The following is a 22265-nucleotide window of genomic DNA, read 5'->3' on the forward strand; positions in this document are numbered from 1 at the left end:
GTGTAGTTCTGGGACTTTTGCTCACCGTTCTCATGATCATTTTGACCCCACGGGATGAGATCTTGCGTGGGGCCCCAGATCGAGGGAGATGATCAGTGGACTTGTATGTCTTCCATTTTCTTACAATTGCTCCCACAGTTGATTTATTCACACCAACCTGCTTGCCTATTGTAGATTCACTCTTCCCAGCCTGGTGCAGGTCCACAATTTTCTTCCTGGTGTCCTTGGACAGGTCTTTGGTCTTGGCCATGGTTGAGTTTGGAGTCTGACTGTTTGAGGCTGTGGACAGGTGTCTTTATACAGATAACCAGTTCAAACAGGTTCCATTAATACAGGTAACGAGTGGAGGACAGAAGAGCTTCTTAAAGAAGAAGTTACAGGTCTGTGAGAGACAGAAATACTTAATTTCCACCATCATTTACAAATAAATTCTTTAAAAATCCTACAATGTGATTTCCTGGATTTTTGTTCTCATGTTGTCTCTCATAGTTGAAGTGTACCTCTGATTAAAATTACAGACCTCTCTCATCTTTCTAAGTGGGAGAACTTGCAAAATCAGTGGCTGACTAAATACTTTTTTGCCCCACTGTATGTGAGTTGATTTCTTGTTGTGAAAACTGCATCATCACAGAAGCTTCTAAAACTCTGGTGAGTCTATATTTAAACCTTGCAAACTGCCATGACCCTCGGGTACTGACTGAAAATGAAATTCCAAATTTGGGATATATGAGCAGCTTCATTTCAGCGAGATAAGACACCCTGTATCAGCCTCTAAATTCAAACGGATTGTTTTTGATTCAAGGGCGTAGGTTTGTATGCGGTATTGACCTGACCAATCGATATTTTGGGTGGACTGAGTTGTCCCAATAAATCTTCAAGCTCCCTTTGTACTATGTTCTTGGAAAGAGGGAGAAAGAGAAAGAGCAGTCACTTTTTGGCTCCTCCTGCCAACTTTAAACAAGAACTGCTTGGTTCATTATGAGCTTCATGCTCATGATAACAACAGAGACAATGTATTGTAAGCAGGTATTAAGGAACTGTCTTCTATATGAAGTACATTCACTATGCATTATCCTGCTTATTACCCAGCTACCAATTAACCAGGTTGAAACCATAGACTGTATAAATGGATGGAAGGAAATGGATGTAGTCTTGTTAGCAAAACTCGTTATTTTAACATCTTCAAAAATAACAAGTTATATAAAATTCACACCCACACAGTGTGTGCTGATCAAGCGGCAACCTCCAGTCTCAAAATATGAAGCCCATGGGGAGGTGTTATAAACTGCAGTTCACTGAGGATCCACTAGAGGCTGGCTATCAGAGACACCACACTGCCCTCAAGCGTTTCAGAGTAGAATTGCTGCGCGACACGAACACATCGACGCAGAAGTATGTGGTGCTCACGTCCGCGTCAGCCCATGCTGCGTAGAGGAGACGCAGAAGTATAAATCAGCCTTTAGTATTTCTGCAAAGTGTAGCACATGCAAAACAACGATCGGGAAGTGACAGGTGAAGAAAACATTGCAACATGGCAGCGACTGATGCAGCCCCTTCACATTGTAAAATCTCTAAAGTCGCAGAGCATTTTACTCAATTCATTTTACTCAATGCTGCAAAGACAGAGCGGATTGCAACATCAGTTTACTAGAACCTCCTTTTTCATGGGAGCACGTTGGAAATTCACAAGAATTTGAGGAGAAGACGCAATGACATTCAAATTAACGGCCCACAAAGTGTGTGTGTGATTCTTTCATTTTCACTCCCTCACCTTCAAATCTCTACCTTACAACACTTCATCTCTTCTCTCCTTCTTCACTCTTTCTCTTCTTCTTCCTCTCAGTGGAGCAAACTTTTACCATGCTACACATTCAAATTTAAATGACTTGTCTTACATGTACTGAGATTTTTTATGGCAGTTTTGGAGTTTAAAAGAGTTATTTTAAGAAGCTGATCGCTAAATAAGAACCATTAAAGCTGGGGTTGGTAATCAGATTTAGATCCACTTTTTGTTATAATGGTTAAAATGATCTTTATGTCCTGATGGTAATCAATACATAATGTGTTCTTAAAAAAGAGTGAAGAAAAGCTGCTATCTACAGCCGGAGTAAACCTGGGAAAACACCAACCAATCAGCCTTTTTTGGGTGCCAAAATTTTAAACCATTCAAATCCTGTCTTGCCGTTCTGCCCGCCTCCTGTGCGTACATTTCCCCAGCGTGCACTCTGAGTCCCCGTCTCCTGCCTCTGCTTCCCCTGACTCTACTGACTGCCCCTCTCGCTCGACCTCGGGCCTGTCCCCTCTGACCCGATGAGGTGCTTTGCTCAGGACTGTAGTCCGGATCAGAGTCTAAAAAGCTCTCACCACGGGGGCTCTGACAAGCAGAAGAATTAATGACATTCAGTAAGTCCTACAGAAAATGTATATTTATTGTAGCGTCCGTCCGGACTCTGTAGGGATGACGAGCCGATTGGTGAACACGTTGATCTTTAATAACCGGTCACTGTCGGCCGTGATCACGCCAACCAACAAAACAACAATCAATGTTTGAATGAATGAAGAACTTCTCCTCTTGTCTCTCCTCTCTCCAGCTCACACACTCTACACCTCTCCTGATGCCTTCACTGACTGTCAACACTGTAGGAATTAAGAGCATCTACACTGAACATGTTTAACAAACAGTAGAGCTGTTACAGTATTATATATGTGTTATAACTTTTCTCCTGATATCGTGTCACCAGTACAACTGGATAATGCTAGCATGATAGTTGTGAGTACTAACAGCAGCCATGTTTGTTTGTGTTTTTAACTTTCACTATGAGAATGTTTTGGTGAGGACTGGTTTTGAATCAGTCACCATCATATGGTCGCAAGTCAGCGGCGCTCGTGCATGTGAGCGGGGGGGGGGGGGCGTTTTGGAGGAGCTCTGAGGGAGGAGGGGAGGGGTTAGACGGAGTCATGAGGAAATGCTACATTCAAATTCATGCTAGTTTTCCGAGACTGCCAACCCCAGCTTGAAGTGATTGTGCAAGTCAAAGTCCGATTGGTCGAGTAATCATTTGGATAATGGATGACTAGTCCAGAGAGTCAGTTTCAGCCAGAGTGTGCGATCTGCTTGTTCCAGACATTGCTTTTGCTGTTCAGGATTAATCACTGTTGTAATAGGGTTTTGACCAATCAGAATCCATTACTTAACACATCTGGGTAATAAGATTCATTAGTGTATTATTTGATTAGCCTTAGATCTTGTGTCCACGTTGTCTGACAGTGCACCACACCTCACCTTACCCTCCCCTCTATCCTTCCTGCTTTCTTCAGCTAGACACTCTTGTTTTGAAGTTGCTAAGTTTTGTCTGGTATTGCATGTAAGTCTGTTTAGATTGCTGTAATGATCATAGTCTTGACAGCGGGGCTGCCAGTGGAGCCAATATATGTGCCTTGGTAAATTTTATGTAGATTCAATGTCAATCTGACAATTAAATTAGGATTCTTTTTTAGTCCATCTATAAAGTCATGCATTAACAGAGTTCACGCCAGTCCTCATTTGGTCACATAATCCGTCCCTTCCAGTGACTTTAATTGCTGCTTCTTCCCATGACGGGAATCTTGGAGTGACTGTACTCAAGCAGGATAGGAAAGAAACTTGGGGAGGGCTGATCCTCCATAAAGACTCCCTTTATGTATGACCAAATTTAAATTGGCTTGCTTGTCCCTGCAGAACTGACTTCCTCTTGTGGTTCTGTCAGCAGTTCTCTAAGGGAAGCAAAGCTGGACTCATAAAAGATGCCACCCTCACACATGGGTCTGATGGTGGCCCTGGGCAAGGTCACATTGTAGGCTCCATATTTTATTAAAGGGGAAAGAAGAAAGAAGAAAAAAGCTAAACAGCCTTCATTGGCGCCCTCCATTTGTACTCTTTTTAATTCTCAACTTAAATCGAGTTATGTTAGCAAAGGTTATGTGTACTCCAACGTTTCCTCTGCACATCAGGGATATGAGCATTAAACACAGTGCTGCCAATGATGTCATTTTAATCCATGGACCAAGAGGTGACAGTAACACTAAGATACGATTCAGAAGGCAAGCAAAGCCAGTGGTGAATAAATGCTCGAAGACATGAGTGTAAACAATGATGGATTTAAAATACCAGCTACACAACAAGTAAGGACATGCACCACGCGCCTTTCTCAGACCTCCAGGACATGGGCGAAGCATTTGGGTGACTAACTCTGCATGTCAGCATAATTAGTGTTTGTTTAAAAGAAAATGCCAGGGAACCTCATCCACACTACAGCACACAAATCCAGCTATCGTCATGACCAGAGACTAGTATACTACATTAGCATGTAGCAGCATAAACTGAACAAATATATAGACATAGAAGAAGCCCTGGCATCCATTGGCTATTCAACTGTGGTTTAGACTCTCTGCATTCAGCAGTTTGACGGCTGCATTGTCTGCTTCCCAGAGTCAGATGTAAACACACTTGGAGGGTAAGAGGGTAAGGTGGGTAAGGAGCTGAGGGTTAGTGCCAAGTTATCAAAGCTGACTGACTGACTGACTGATTTACTGACTGACTGACTGACTGATTTACTGACTGACTGACTGACTGACTGACTGGCTGACTGACTGACTGACTGATTTACTGACTGACTGACTGACTGGATGACTGACTGACTGGCTGACTGACTGACTGACTGACTGACTGACTGACTGACTGACTGACTGACTGATAAATTTACTGACTGACTGACTGACTGACTGATTGACTGATAGATTTACTGACTGACTGACTGACTGACTGACTGACTGACTGACTGACTGACTGACTGACTGATAGATTTACTGACTGACTGACTGACTGCTAGATTTACTGACTGACTGGCTGACTGACGGACTGACTGATAGATTTACTGACTGACTGGCTGACTGATAGATTTACTGACTGACTGACTGACTGACTGACTGACTGACTGACTGACTGACTGACTGACTGATGATTTACTGACTGACTGACTGATAGATTTACTGACTGACTGACTGACTGACTGACTGACTGACTGACTGACTGACTGATAGATTTACTGACTGACTGACTGACTGATAAATTTACTGACTGACTGACTGACTGACTGACTGACTGATAAATTTACTGACTGACTGACTGACTGACTGACTGACTGACTGATAAATTTACTGACTGACTGACTGACTGACTGATAGATTTACTGACTGACTGACTGACTGACTGACTGACTGACTGACTGACTGACTGACTGACTGACTGATAAATTTACTGACTGACTGACTGACTGACTGACTGACTGACTGACTGACTGGCTGATAGATTTACTGACTGCCTGACTGACTGCCTGACTGACTGACTGACTGACTGACTGACTGACTGACTGACTGGCTGATAGATTTACTGACTGCCTAACTGACTGCCTGACTGCCTGACTGCCTGACTGCCTGACTGACTGACTGACTGACTGACTGACTGACTGATAGATTTACTGACTGGCTGGCTTGCTGGCTGGCTGGCTGGCTGGCTGGTGTCCAGATAGGACAGTAAACAGCACAGTAACAGTGATTTCCGTCACACCCCTTCATGACAGAGTCCCTGAGAGGCTGAGGCTGGAGGGTTGAGTCCAGTGAACAAACAGAATGATTACAAGGCTTTTCTTAAAAACAATGTATGGACTATGTCAGCTACCGTTTGCTCCATTTAACAAAGTCTAAACATTCCCTGGAGGCCCTGCATTTGAGTTTGAGGATCTGGCCCTGCAGTAACCAAACACAGCAGGAAAGAAATACAGAGTGACAGCATTGTCATATCAATTCTCATCCCTACCAAAGACACATCTCACTTAGGCTGAAGTGAACAGATAGGCCCATGCAAAGCCACTGTACAAATAATTGCTAGTCAGTAGCTACACCTGTCATATACGGTTAACCATCTGGGTTTCAGGAGACAAGGGAAAGGAAAGAGAACAGATAAGCTCCATTTAGTTTGGGAGGTGATGTGCCTTAAATTGTAGTGGCAGCTGTAAAATGGCTTGTGCCTGCACACTAAAGAAATGGAAAGTGAGATAAAGGAAAGCATAGGGCTGGAGAAAATAATCTTGGCAGCGGTGCATCAAGGCCATTGTGGCAATCTTTAATTTGAGGGGTGTAGTGAACTGTTATCCCCAAAGGGTGAAATGTTATCAGGATAATGAATGTGCATCCATAGAAACCACAAGGCCATTTGTTGATTCCTCTCTGTGCATCATATACATCTCAAAGGTAGAGGCTGTCCATACTGTGGACTCTATGTGGATCAAAAGACAATTCAAAATGTTGGAGGAACTCTCATGACAGACTCCACACTGTCCTCAATGTGTCATGAGCATGAACTATCAAGGCTGTGTGTGTCATGGAAGACTGGCCTTACTGTGTTATGGCAGTCAGCATTGATCAGCTGCAGCAGCTGGCTCTCAAACTTCTCCAGGGACGGCTGCAGGGAGACGGTCACTCTGTTTAGGGTGAAAGGCAGCATCTTGAGCAGCTGAGGCTTCAGCAGAGCATCACCTGGTGACAGTGTGAACATAACAAATACATCATGATGTTGTGACATTAGTATGATTATTGAACAGAAGCCTTTTCGGTAACACTTTATATTAACTACACACTTTTAAGCATTAATTAAGCATTAATTATTGCTTAACTCATCATCTGTAAAGCATTGTTCATACATTAATACTCATTTATATATCATGTACAAACACAGTTATAAATGTTTTATTATTCATGAATATGACTCTATAATGTGTTAACTAACTCTTTGTTCATACTTTATAAATGATGGATTCACCAATTACAAATGAGCTATTATGGTCATTATAAACCAGTTATAAACACATTTACAGGTTATGATTCTAACATTTAGTAAGGGTTAGTGAACACCTTATTACATAGAAAATTATGATTAATTAAGGTAGTAACAAAGGACTTATAAGCAGCTTGTTCATGGTTTTGTGAGCTGATCTAAAGTGAGGACTTTTTATGCTTTACAAAGAATTCTTAATGAGATTTAAGACCAGCAGCACCTTAAAACACAGAAGTCACAGATATTGATTCAACAGAATAAGGAAACAGACACAACACATGGACTTAAACTTGTATTCATTAAAAGGAAACAACCTCTGTATAAAACCACGTTTATCAAAATAACTCTTCATATGAACTTAAAATACTCTGCAACTGAAAAAGAAAATCTCTCAAACTTAAAGTGCTCACAGTGGAAAAACTCAAATAAAATATGACATATCAAATATATAAAAAGACACAGTAACATTTAAACGCTGGCTGTATAAAACCATTTGTAAACACAAGTTAAAATGCAGCTGCAAAACTGAACAATATCTGTGACTTCTGTGTTGCAAGGTGCTGCTGGTCTTAAATCTCATTAATGAATTATTTTTAAAGCGTATAAAGTCCTCACTTTAGATCAGCTCACAAAACCATGAACAAGCTGCTTATAAGTCCTTTGTGACTACCTTGATTAATCATAATTTGCTATGTAATTAGATGTTCACTAACCCTTACTAAATGTTAGAATCATAACCTGTAAATGTGTTTATAACTGTTTTTTAATGACCATAATAGCTCATCTGTAATTGGTGAATCCATCATTTATAAAGTATGAACAAAGAGTTAGTTAACACATTATAGTCATATTCATAAATAATAAAACATGTATAACTGTGTTTGTACATGATATATAAATGAGTATTAATGTATGAACAATGTTTTACAGATGATGAGTTAAGTATTAATTAATGCTTAACTAATGCTTAAAAGTGTGTAGTTAATATAAAGTGTTACCGACTTTTCTAAGTGGGGCGAGCGATTCTTATCAGAGATGCCACACTGAGGTCATTTCTCACCTGTAAATATAATGTATTTAGAATGTTTGCAGAGTGCTGTGACACTGCCGCAGCTGGTGTTTATAGTTGCGTTGCAGTAGTCCAACAAAGAATTGTCAACACACTTTTAATACAGCAAAACAACAAAAAGGGTGATCTGCTTTTTGGATTTATCTGTGTTTTTAAAGCTCATAACTTCATTCTGCCTTCATCTCTGATGTTTTGTGAAATGACAATAAAGGAAAATGGAATCTTGAATATATGCTTTGTCATTGCACAAATAGAGATTAACTATGTTCTAACTGACATATGGAGCAGAAATAACATTTTATCAGCACTATTATTGTTATAATTTACATCATTATTGGCCTAATCCATGTGTAATCTGTGTGTACCATGAAACACCTGGATCACTGGCTAATCCAACAAGTTTGGTTGTTAAGTGTGCTTTGTGTAAAATACAGTTTATTTTTTACAGTTTATTTATTTTATTTATTTTATTTATTTTATTGTATCTATGTTATCTTATTTATATTAATTTAATTATATTCTATTCTATTTTATTTGATCTTATTTATTCTATTTTTATTTATATCTTATCTTATTCCTTTCTTACATACTGTTCATAAGAACTCTGTAATGACCCGGATAAATAAAGAATGTGTGATTTCTGATTCAGATTTTTCTGATGCAGTATCCTCATTACATGCTAGCTGTGCATTCCTTTAGTCCAATGAAAGAAATGTGTTTTTTACTCAAAGCCCTGTCTTTTTAAATTGGAAACAAACAACATGTCATGGAAACACCCACACAATAGCTTGGCTGCAGATATTCGGCTTATTTTCAACATTGCCAATTATGTTGGTTTGTTTTGTTATCTTTACAGGGGAGCTGTGAGAAGTGTTTTTCTGGAGCTGGGGGCTGTTCTGTCCTCTTTGCACGTTGGCTCCACCAACAGTAGCAGCAGTTTGCTAACCCACAACCTAACTAACAAAGGTTAGATTACTTGCTATGTTGTTGTTGTTTGCTCTGCTGCTACACCGCAGTATTGCTCAGTGCAGTGTTTGCAAAGGGTTTTCAGACCACCATGATTTTAACTATACAATATCAAAAATCTCTCTGAGATGTTCTGTACCTGAGTCCATGTCAGAACATAGAAGAAGCTCAGAATAAATACAAATATATATTTCAAGTTAATACTTCGATTGCAAGGCAGGTGAGACACCATTATCAGAAACTTTACACAATGCAAGAGTGTGTAAATCCCACAACACTGAACCAAGCTGGATGTTTTCCCCTCTGCTGACAGCTCTGCCCTGTGCAATATGTTTGACATTGCATTGATTGTGAAGGAGCAGCTGTTGGACACTATATGTTAGAGTCTCTTATTCGCCATTCAATTTGACAAGGCCATCAATGCAGCCAACTGCTCACAGCTAATTATTTATGTGAGCTACATCAAAGAGCTAAATGTCCAGGTGGAGTTTTTGTTTTGTCATTTTGTGCCAGCTCACACCTCAGCCTGGAATTACTTCATTAAAAGATAACCACATTGACTAGAAGCAAGGGCAATAAAGGGTTGCCATCATCTATTTTCTCTCCTTTGTAATTAGATTTGTGCACTTTCTTTCTTCTTTCTGTTTGTCCCGTGAAATGGTTCTCAATGCGTCTGTGCACCGGCATGAGGGGGTCATGAATTTCTCACCCAAACAAACTCTTCTTTGATTATGAAGTACAGGACGGGGTGATCGCGTTGGGCTTTCTGTCTGATTCATGATGCACAACTATGAATACACTCAGGAAAAGTTGAATCTGTGGTGTGCTTCTTTGGACAGGGCTCAGTGGAAATGTTAAAAAGTTGCAACCTTGTTGGGTGATTCTGAGAAAGTGGCTGGCCTTTGCCTCTGCATATCAGGTGGCCCCTGTGAATTTCAAGTGGCTGCAGGAGCAGTTTGGCAATCACTTTGGAGAGGAAATTGTAGGGATTCAGTGGGCGAAAAATCCATTCAGCTTAGCGGCAGAGCCCTGTGATGAACCGATCATCCAAGAGGAGGCCCTACTCGACCTAAGCTCTAATGTGGAGTTACAACTCAGGATGCTTGACGGGTTGCTCACACACTTTTGGCTGTTTTTGGAGAGGAAGTTCCCATCTTTTTCAATAATAGCTATAGATGCACTTATCCCTATGCACTGTATCTCGCAACCCACGGATGGGTTGAGAAGTATTGGCAATATGTGTTTTTATAAGTGATTCATTCATCCATTAGTGTGTTTAGTTTCCAGGGGAAACTAAAATTTAGCTCCACAGGTCAGAATAACCCTTCTTCAAAGTATGCACTGCATACTATACGGTTTAGAATATTTTCCCTTTTTAACATTTTGACTTTTTCCTTGATTTCCACACTAGAAAAATAAACCAACAGAGCTGTAATGTTAATAATTAATCACTTCATGAGATGTAATTGAATTGTGGTGGACACTCATTGGACTGATGGTTCAAAACAAGCGTTTCGAACCTTTTAAGGCCGCCCCCCTTCACATTGAGGACTCTTGTGAGTTGATGTTCTCTGAAGGGAGAGTCACTGCTCTACCCTTTGAAGACTTCTGCTGCCGAAGATGAAAACTGAAAACACTGTCAAGTAAAATTAATGTGTGAAGAAAGTTGTGCGACATTTGTGAAATTTATCAGAGTGACCCATTTCTTTAAATTTCCCCTAACATTCCCCATCATCCTATGAAAATGCATCATGGCATCCCAGATGTTCTGAAGTGAGGAGGAGAGAGGTCAAGTGGAAAATGCATGATACAGTGTTTTTATGCCATGAGCCATGCTGAAGCTCTGTATGTGTGTGTGTGTGTGTGTGTCTTATCTTAGAATGTGAGCTGAGCTTCTTCAGATTTCTTTATTGGTAGTGTCAACTCGGTGCCAAAGGGCTGGTTTCCAGAAACACTTGCTGCTCATGGCAGCTTATTAACGCTCTGCCTCACCCCAGACTTAATAGATGCTCCACTTCAAAATGTTACACACTCCTAAAATGTCTGTATTTTTAACAAGGTCAACAGCTTCCTCCATGTATGGCATTGTAAATCTGTCAGTCAATAAGTCACCCAGTCAGTCGACCACTTCATGGATCTGTTTACTTCCCCTCCGATGCCATCAGCTGAGGCATACTTGGTGAATGAAATGATTGAACATCTGTTTTAAACCTAAAGATGTAATCTGATGAACCGAAGGGATCCCTTGATTCTTTACACAGCTCTACTATCCGAGGAGAATTTATCCATGATTGGTTTATGCAGTTTGGTTTTCTTAATGTGCATTACAACATCACAGAGGTCAGGGGCTCACATTTTAGGACGGTGTATTCTTTCAGATTAAGCTTGGTAATTACTAAGACTACAGAGATAAATGAGCCCAGCTGCAGCACCCTCATTTTCATAAAGAGCCACCAAATAGGATCTGATGCTGCATCGCTCAGGATGTCTGGAAAGTGACTGAGCAGAAAGAGAAAATGTTTTACTTTGCAGTGTGGATTCATCCCCAAGGATAAGACCTGGTGGTAATGAAATACTGAATAACCACAGCTGTCAGTCCAACAGACAGAGCGGTGGAGGAACACCTAAGAAAGCTTGAATGACCTGTGTTGTGCTGTTCAGCAGATTCGTATAGAAACCTGCATCCTTTAACTCACACTTCTCTTTCTTTTTTAACATCCCCTGAAAAAAGCTGGAGTGTTACACAACCTCTGTTCTGAAACCTAAAACCATGCAGTGGTTTTTACGCCTGTTTCTCTGAAGCATTGCATTTCAAACACAGTTTCAATCCTGCAGGGAGAAACGGGTGTTATCACAGTTGTGCTACCTTTTGAGCCGAGGTCTAAGTTCATATGGGCGCTGCAGAGTCCTCTTTGGCCTTCAATACCCCAGACTAAGAAAGAGACAGCTCGGCACCACAGGTAGGGAAGGGGCGGGGCGCTTACTGACAGTCAAGTGCTTGGTCTAGCTGGATTTTGTTTTGCTGAGTTTGCTGTTTAAACTGGAGGCTCAGGACATATAAGGGGGAACTGGAGGTGGGTTCACAGCTTCTGGAGGACAACATCAGACCATATGATTGTTTTGTAGGTGTAAAATACGCTTTCCTTACCAGAACAGCAATAGGAGGAGGGATGTTTGAATAAAAAGCAACATATTGAACCGCTGAGATTAATCCTTTCAGGAGAGGACTGAGTTTATTGGATGTACTTTTGCTTGCTAGGACACATGAATGATTCAACTGACTTCAGACTTGCTTACAGAGATTCTTGGTGTATTTTTCTGGCTCCATTATTTTTCTATTGAAGGATTTTCAACCAAGTGTTGGAGTCCGGAGTCACCTTCTGTCCTGGATTTGGAATTTCAGAACTTTATACATAAAACTTGAGGCGACCCACATGAAAATGTCTCTTTATCTTTAAGGTATATTTCCTGGCTTCATTCAGAGAGGATAGGACAGTAGATTGAGCATGGGACTGGGAGAGAGTGGGGAGTGGTGTGCAGGAAAGAGGCCGCAGGTTGTAATCAAACCCTGGCCACCCGCTTGAGCACTATAGCCACTGTAGACTTTAGACTTTATTGTCCCCTTGGGGAAATTATTTTCCACAGCACCTTCTGCGTTTCCACACATAGACATTCACAGTACATACACCGCAAGCTCAACAAACTATCCACAGAGGCATCAACAGTCAAACAGAGAAAGTGGTATCATTCAGCGAGGCCTGTTGTTCAGGGTCACTATAACAGCAGAGATCAGGCTCTTGCCAAGGCGAGCCATTCTGCACCTCTGTACGATAAGGTGGGTGTTTAGTGGATGTGTGATGTCCTGTTCTTTCGAGGTTGCAATGCGTCTGATGTCCCTGTGGTTTAAGTCTGTGAGGTTTGGTGTATTTTAGAGGCTGTGGTGGTTATGTGTGTGAGTTTGGCCTTGTTTTTAACAGACAACATGTTGTAGAAGCAGGTGTACATGGGGCGCATCTTAACCACTTGGCCAAACTAGTGCCCCTACGATGGCACTCAAAGAAGCAAGTTGCTTTTTCTAAAGCAGGGATACACAGCAGTCTAGTGGGGTCACTTTTTAATTCTCTTCTCCTTCATTAGCTTATGATCATGCATTTATAGAAAACTATGGTATACTTTTAAGGAGTTAAAACTTGGGGAGTGCTGGTTGAATAACTCCCTAATCGAAGAATAACACCTGTGGGGGGATGTAGCTCAACTCTTTGAAAGTTGGTTGTAGGTGTCCTAATCCTTACAACTGTCAACGCTAACATAGGCTGACCTCAACTACCAGACAGGTAGCTGGAATGGTGGTAATACCAGGTACTGCAAGGAGCTACACTGACTTATATATTCTGGATTTGACTGTACTTCGAGCTACCAGCCTCATAGGGCTTATGCTGAAGAAGGCAGTCCGTGGCTGAATGAGGGGTCTGACTGGTATTTCAAGAACGCATATTTTTCTATACAAACAATGTATTTCAAAGTCAGCCTACTATCACCTTAAGAATATATCAAGGATTGAAGGACGTATGTCTCAGCAGGATGCAGAAAAACTCCTCCATGCATTTATCTTTAGCAGACTAGACTACTGTAACGAGGTCTTTACAGGACTCCCTAAAAAGTCCATCAGACGGCTGCAGCTCATACAGAATGCTGCTGCTGGAGTCCTAACAAGGACCAACAAAGTAGACCACATCACTCTAGTTCTTAGATCCCTACACTGGCTTCCTGTCTGTCAGAGAATAGACTTTAAAATCCTGCTGATGGTTTATAAAGACCTGAATGGTTTAGGCCCAAAATACATTGCTGATCTGCTACTACTTTATGAACCACCTCGACCTCTGAGGTCATCAGGTACTGGTCTGCTTTCAGTCCCTAGAGTCAGAGGGAAACATGGTGAAGCAGCGTTTAGTCATTATGCACCACATATCTGGAACACACTCCCTGAAAGCTGCAGGTCTGCTCCAACTCTCACCTCTTTTAAATCAAAGATTAAGACTTTTTTATTTAACACTGCCTTCCTATCTTATCTTATTTTAACTCACCTCAAATTTTAATTTTATTTTAAACTTATTTCTAATTTTCCTTTTCTTTTCAATGTTAATTATATCTGTCATTTTAATTATGCTCTTTTATGCCTGTCTGAATGTCTCCAATGCTTTTAATGTTTTAATGTAAAGCACATTGAGTTGCCCTCGTATATGAAATGCGCTATACAAATAAAGCTGCCTTGCCTTGCCTTGCCTCTTCCAACTAGATATATAAATTTTAAGTTTTTTCCATGATCAATTTTTGGAAATGTTAACGATCAATTATTGACTAATCAATAAATAAAAACATTGTTATTCTTCTGTTAAAAATAATGCCATATACGTTGTTTTCCCCCTACATTATATTTTCCACAGCAACAAAATGCATATCACTGACAGTACTGAATACAGGTCCACGTTCAACACCCTGAATATCAACAAGCAGGCTCATAAAAATAAAAGATTCCCAGTGGACATAGCTTTATAAAGTGAAGGCTCGTGATACTAACAGAAACATACTTCAGACTCACAGTGTTCAGTTTTCTGTCTACTCTATCTTATTGAGTAAAATGAGCATGTGTACGTGGTCAGGTGTCAGCCGGGAGCGCCACCGGGTTAGAATCAGTCCAGCAGCAGAGAAGCCCAGACAGCTCTGATGCTGCTGGTCTGTAAACACAGCATACCAGCAATTCCCACCAGTCTGTTGGCTTTTTATCCAAAGGATAAAATGTCCTGTTTAAAGTCGTCAACCTTCGTGTCCGTGTTGTTGTTGGCAGCAGTTTTGTATTGATCCTCTTTAAAAAGCGCTCGTGGAGACCTGTCACTCAGCCGCAGCCCCAGCTGAGCGTCTCCGCAGTGGGCAACACCTTAAAGCTTTAACTTGTGCTTGTTTCCTGTTATCCCTGAACCTTTACCCCTCATGAGGCTGTGCCTTTCTCCAGGTCTTCACTGTACATAATCATTTGTTCTTAATGACTTACCTGATGAAATAAAATAAATACAATAAAAACCAGCTGATTCACTGAAACATGCTTTAACTTAAACACCTCCCTGATAGCTGAATGTGATATGAGACCACATGACGTTTGTTCCACGTGACGCAGAATTACAAACAAAAATGGGTGTTTCGAGTCATTTCTTAACAATCAATTGAGCGATATTTGATTAATTGTTTAAATCCCTAAATCCAAGAAGAGTTGAACTATCTTTTGTCATATGTTGTATTCCCTCCTGGATATATCCATATGCTTGGTGATGAATCCACCTCTGCTATGCAGCAAATGTTAAAAAGGTCAACATTGCCTCTTTAACTGTGAATATATTTGATCAGAGGTTCTCTGAGAGAAAGCAGCTCTGTTTAAAATAAAGCTTCAATGATCAAAGCTGCCAAATGCCGATCCCTGGACCCACAGAGAGATGCCAGTGCATGTGTCAAACAATGTAACAAAAAAACACTTTCAATTTGGATACTTGGTGTAAACTGGATCAGAATGGATGGAAGAGTGAATTGCAGCCGATGGATGATGCAGGATAGGCTGTGAAGTCCACAATCACCCCTCTCAGACACAACAAAGAAAAATAGCCTTTGTGATAGTAATCTCTGCAAGAGTAATGCAGCCATCAAGCGTTTCATTGCTTTCCTTGTCTCTGGAGCGCAGAGTTGGACTGTTCTGAATGTGGCGTGAATATCAAACTGGTGGCTGTGGTCTTAAAAGGCAGCTTAGGTCTCTGCTGCTCACAGCCCCAGAACATGAAGAGGATTAGCCGGCTACCATACCTCCCACTGACTCCCAATGATTATAGCTCTGCTCTGTCAAACTTCATTACATTCCCCCTTAGAAACTTACTTTCTAAGTACTGCAGACATTTTAACTTCTGATGGGACTAAGTTCCCAGAAAATGCCACTATCAGCTGCCATGATGACAGTCGTGTGTTATTCTGACAGTCGGAAAAAGGAAAGTGAGTTTTGGGGGAAGCATGTTACGTATGTTATGTAACCTGATGTGTGCCAAAGGTGTTGGGTTGAGCCGTGTCATATTTGGATTCATCTAGTTGAGTTCAGTGGGCCTTTTTGTCTTGTTCCTCTACTTCAACTCTTGTTGACAGCTGAAAAGGAGTATCTGTAGTGTTTGAATCAAGGCAGCGCCACTGTTTTTTCTAAATATTATACAACCCCTCAGTTGCATAAACAGAAACAGCACAACAACGTATGGCTGGTTTCACTAACATAGATTTCTTGGTTAAGTTTGAAAGAGTACATGTTGAATGAAAAAGAGCCTATAACCCTGCAGGAACAGGAAAACTGGGTGAAAAATGCAGACAGAGAATATTTACCATGTAAAGCCATTCTGCAGTTTAGCTCACGAGGAACGGAAATGAAGGAAACAACTATGTTTCTTCCAATAACAGTCTTCCTACCTTGTTGAATAATGAAATGGGTCAAAGATCTTTGAGAGCTGTTCTTTCTCTTTATTTAATGTAATAACTGTGTAATAACTCATCGACCCTACACTGTCCTTGTATGATGTTTACCTGTTGGAGAAGCAGCAAGCCCAGGGATGTCGTCATCTCCAGATACCAGGACATTCTCTGGAAGGAGGTGCATCATGGAAACCAGGGCAGGGTGGTTTTTTATCACACAGTCCATACGTGCTCCTTCCATAGTCTTCAGTAGACTGCCATCTGCAAAAACAGACAGAAAGATTTGTGCAACATTGTACTTCACATGCAAACTGCAAAGCTGAACAGTAATAAGTTGCAGATATTAAACCCCACCACCATTCCATAAAAAAAACAAATCATCTATCTCCCAGGGGCATCCGAGTCAAATATTTCCCAAGAGGCAATAAGTCACCGTAGAACCTGACACCCCATAAGTAGACACTTCCATTTTTCTATATTCCATTTGGGTGTTTGTGACCTAGGTGCAATGTTCCATTACACTGCGAACATCGTTTTCAAGGGCCTGAACTGAAATGACAACCATTCAAGTTGGAAAACATGCTCCTCCAGAGCACTGCAGCGTGGACGAGAGGCGCGCCGTATGAGCAATGAGGTAGATATTGTCATCCTTCAAGCGGGTCATCCAATGACAAGTGATGACTCACATTTCATGCCATCAACACAAAGCGCACTGCATGTGGAAGGTGAGCAAAGTGGAGTTTGATGTGCTACGTATGTTGGCTTCCTTCAAGCCTGAGCAGCGTCATGATCCTTCACAATGACAGGGTTAATGATTGCACCTTCAACATCATCAGTGACAATCAATACAAGGAGCTCAATTCAATCCCAAAGCCCATGTCAACAAGCTGACAGTGAGCAATCTGGAGGGGGTGGTTATGGATAGAAAGTGGTGGTGACGGTATGAATCACGTGTGTGCTGGCATGTGTTTAAGTTCATAACTATCATGGGAAACCATCTTTGTGATGACAGTGATGGCAGTTTGTTTGTTGTTGTTTCCTTCATGTATTTAATGACATGGTTTAGGATAATGGTTTACATGTTCAAAATGAAAATGTGAAATATTCTGAAACTAAGAATGGATTTATGACTTCCAATGAGAAAACAGAAATGGCGAGACATTTGGACTTTTTCATCTTGCTGTCAGAGCTTGTTGTGTGCCTGGTTTGGATGTTATCTAAAGAGTCTAAAGGAACAATGATCAACCATGGTTTGATGACATCATTTACAATGCATTACAATTTTTGTGAAACAACAACTGTTTACAAAACTTAATGTAACTGATGGGTTCTTGTGCTGCTTAGGTTCTCTTCTCCTGCTGTTGGGTCCTTAAACTTTATCTTATGATTTACATTTTGATGAATAAAGCTGATTTAGTTCTTCTTTGATCTGGTTTTTATATTGAATGGTTAATGGCTGGTTGGACCGGTGGAGACTTTTGTCTTCCCTGTTATTCTGTTGTAAGACTTTTCTGCTTTTGGGTTGTTTACATTTTCCTTGTTTGTCTAAGCACTTTGTAAACCTATGTTTTCAAAAGGTGCTATATAAATGATGTTATAATGCTAATAATACTAATAATAATGCTAAATTATTGTTGTTATATTAACAATAATGATAATAATTAAAAATTAAATAAATAAATAATGATAATAATAATTATAGTACTATTAAAAATAACAAATGATAGTAGATAGTAGTAGAAGTACAATTATAATTATCATTGTTATCATTATTAATAATAATATTGTATTATTACCATTATAATATTATTATGATCAGCATCATTACCCTAATAATTATTATCAATAATAATAATAATAATAATAATGTTCTTGCTATTGTTTATTATTATTATTATTAATAGTATTAATATTATTAATAGTAATATTAATATTATTGTTATTATTTTCATTATTATTATTAATATCATCATTACTTTTATTATTATTCTCATTATTTTTATTATTATTATTACGATCATTATGAAAAGTATCTGTTATATCGGTACTATTATTATTATTATTATTATTATCATTATCATTATTTATTATGTTGGTATCAATAACAATAGTAGTGACGATAATAACAATAGCAATCATAATAATAATAATATATTTTTTATTTATCATTTTTGTTATAATAATAATAATAATAATAATAACAATAATAATAGTTATTATTATTATTATTATTATTTTTTTTTTTTTTTTATTATAATGACAATTATATGTTATATCATTATTGAATATTCTTATTTGTATTGCTATTGTTATTTATTTTTTTATATCATCATTATCATTGACCATGTCTTTCGTGAACATCAATACAGTGATTATCCAAAGATTAAGATAATTGCTTATTAGAAGTGCACAGCTTGACCAGCTGGTTACCACAATCAGATGATTTCCAGCCTGTCTGGCTGCAGGTGTCCAGCTGATCCTCTTAAATACAGCAGTCCTGAGCCAATTTCAGATTTATCCACATAAGCCGTAAGTTTAATACCATGCTCTCAGTGACACAAACACTGATGAGACAGCTACACACAGAAGCTAACATGTGAGGCCATGAGGTGTCCATCAGATTATTCTGTACTGAAAGCCCAGTTAGAACCCATCAGATATCAGATTCTGTTTGTTATTATAGTTGTCTAAGTCCTCACAGAATTCAAACTCTGCATTAAGTAAAGTTATTGCCTGGGTTTGTTACGCACAGAGGACGCAAACACAGTCAACACACAGCTATATTTATTATACGTCCTCAGACATCCATCAGGAGTGAAAAATAGAGGACAAAAAGAAGGAGCATCCGTCCCAAGCGAGCAGAGTGAAGTGCAGCCAATACCATGATTTATGTAAAAACAGCCAACAGCTTCATGCCTGGCACTTCATGTCAGAGGACATTTCAGATGAGGAAATCGTTGAGATGTGACATCCAGAGGATCACATTAACTAAAGAGAGCAGCGACAGAAAGTTGCTCCAAGTTGTGTGAGAAACGATTAATTTCCAGCAGGACAATCACCCTGAGCAACATCAAAGTGGTGTCAGGTCTGTTTGAAGTCCAGGGAGAAGCCAGGAGGGCTGAGAGGAGAGGCTCGTCCTGCGCCGTCACCATACCTAAAGCTTAAAACATTTTAGGGAAAATGTGAAATGAGAAAAGATGAGACACACTGTAACTTCACAAGACTCTGCTGGATCCTCTGAAAGAGCGCTGGATTAAAGTGAATTTTAAAATTCTCCAAAATCACAGAGAATCGATCCTGGGTTTCAAGCTTTGACTCCCGAAATGATAGGAGCTAAATGTAAGACCACAGACTGTGATAGACAGACAGAGAGTACAACTTTAACTCACATATCCAGTGTGTTTTACCTGTGACATGATACACAAGCAGTAACATCATACTTTGGATTGATCTGTCCAACTTCTCTTCATTAAGATCTGAGGTTTTTACTGAACAGGATCATTCCTGACATTAAAACCTGACATGTTTAAAACTATTAGTCAACAAAGCTCAAATTATAAGTGTTTAAAACACCAATGCATATGCTGCACGACTAAAGCAGAGAAGATTGGGGCTCAGGTACATGAGGTATTTTGCTTGCTTGACTTCTCAACAAAAACCTCTTTAAAATATTGAAATGTGGTTACATTAATATATGCTGATATTTTTGTAGTTATTTTCATAAACATCTGATAGCTCAGGACCTTCAAGGAAGACTCGGGGCATCATGATTCTCCGTCTTTTATCTGATCTTTAATAAGGAGCCGTCTTGGCAGTTGGTGGATTTATTTTGTGCATTCATTTACAGAAATAGACACAGGAGCCTGAGAGGATGGAAAAGAAGAGGGAGAAGAAGAAGCAGAAAAATGAGTACAAGAACAAGAAGTAGAATAATTAAATGAAGAAGAAGAAGAAGAAGAAGCAGAAGAACAAACAAAGAAAGCAGCACCCTCAGGTCTTGAGAAATAAAGAAGTGCAAAAAGCTCTAGTTCTCAGAGTCCACTTGAGGCCGGCTAGAAAAGCCCCAGACACCCCACGCCCACAAAGCCCCTCTTTAAAACAAAGATTCACAAGTTTACAGCCTGGTACAAACAAATATATGTATTTTGGTCTGAATAGCTCATTTTTCTAACCGCTGTAGGGGAGGGGAATTTCTTTTATTTTATCACTATTTTGATTTGTAGACATAAAGGTGACGAGTTTTGCAAAATTAGGAGCAGCTGACTTGACATATGGCTAGGCACATTGTAGCTGTTAGCAAGTAAGCTAAAGGCCTCAATTTCATCTTTTTGCCTCTTACTATCCAATATGGCGACCACAGACGATCCAAAACTCCACTTTAGAAATGAATAGGTGATGTCACCGAGACTACATGCATGATTCTATGATATGATGTGGAGACATGCGATAAACAAATCTTTCTTTTTGGAGGGGGGTATTTTTGTTTATGTTTTGGCTAGGGATGTCAACAATTAATCATGTAACGATGAATAGATTATTAAGAACTTACTTGAAGACATGTTTTTGTTTTGATTTTCCATCACGTGGAACAAACATCATGTGGTCTCATACTTGGTTCAGCTATCAGGGAGGTGTTTGAAGTTTAAAGCATGTTTCAGAATCATTTGACTGAAGGTGTTGCTCACAGCAGAGACGCTCAGCTGGGGGCTGCAGCTGAGTGACAGGTCTCCACGAGCGCTTTTTGTCTCCACCGCCCGACTGATTCTGACCCGGTTGCGCTCCCGGCTGACACCTGACCACGTTCACATGCTTATTTTTCTCAGTAAGAAGGAGTAGACAGAAAACTGGACACTGTGAGTCTGAAATATGTTTCTGTTCAGTTCCCTTGTTGAAGTCTGAGCCTTCACAGAGATTATGAGCCTGCTCCACACGTTGATATTCAGTGTGTTTAACATTTTGAACTCCTCAATACGATCTGTAGATATCTAATACTATCAGTTATATACACTGGGTCATGAAGGAAAATTAGATTCAGGGGAAAACCTATTTGGCATTGTTTTGGACATGGAAAACGTTTACATTTTTTTAATGATTAATCGATAATTGATCATTTAATTTCCAAAGATCAATACGGAAAAACCTTGAAATTGACATCCCTAGTTGTGGCTGCAGTTTACATAATTGACCCAAACAGATCCCTCCCCTCGTCTCCTCTTTTTGCTGCACATGTGGAAACCTTATCACTTGAACCAAAAACACATCTAGAACGTGAGGAAATGTTTTTCTCACATTAGAGCAGGTAATGATTAATCTCTTGGTTGATGCTTGATTTAAATCACTCAGAGAGAGTTGATGAGTCCTAACCTCTCTGCATGTTTGAACTGTAACTGTTAGGGTTTCTGACACAGAGGTATTTTCAGGGTTAAAAAGAGAAGAGGGAAACTTTTTCAGAAAATGCTGAAAACGGTCTAAAGATTCAGCAGAATCTGATAGATTGGGGAAAATGATTCCTCAGGGTTTGGAGCAGAACATCAAAGGCAGGTTCACCTTTGGTTTTACAGTTGAAATGAGGACAGGATAAAAGGCCAAGATTTCAGGATCAAAGTGGTCAAGAAGTGAAATGTAAGAACAGAAGTAATGTGGGACTAAAGGCCAGAGTGAGTTAACAAACTGAGGAGAAGGAATAACAACTCTTTACAGGAGAGAAGAGGAGGCTGTGTTCATGTACGCCAAATTTACCAAGGAAGCATCTTTAGACAATGACCTTATTGGAAATAGTTTAAACTGAAGAAACTTAAGAGCGAGGGGCATTTCTTTTTTATTTTTTAATAAACTAAAACATAAATATGGAAAGCTTGTGGGTTCAGA

The 22265-nt window shown here is 39.8% G+C and overlaps 1 protein-coding gene across 2 annotated transcripts in view; it reads right to left on the bottom strand.

Annotated features, from left to right (window-relative positions):
• nphp4 (nephronophthisis 4) overlaps positions 1-22265 on the bottom strand; it is a 343814-nt gene that overhangs the window by 247573 nt on the left and 73976 nt on the right. For both annotated transcript variants that reach the window (XM_034696561.1, XM_034696560.1), the window contains 2 exons: positions 16509-16658; positions 6437-6573 (listed from right to left, as the gene is read on the bottom strand). In XM_034696561.1, coding sequence (XP_034552452.1) covers positions 6437-6573; positions 16509-16658 — 287 coding nt within the window. The remainder of the gene's footprint in view (positions 1-6436; positions 6574-16508; positions 16659-22265) is intronic.

Source organism: Notolabrus celidotus, chromosome 11 (genome assembly GCF_009762535.1).
Source record: "Notolabrus celidotus isolate fNotCel1 chromosome 11, fNotCel1.pri, whole genome shotgun sequence".
Classification (NCBI taxonomy): Eukaryota; Metazoa; Chordata; class Actinopteri; order Labriformes; family Labridae; genus Notolabrus; species Notolabrus celidotus.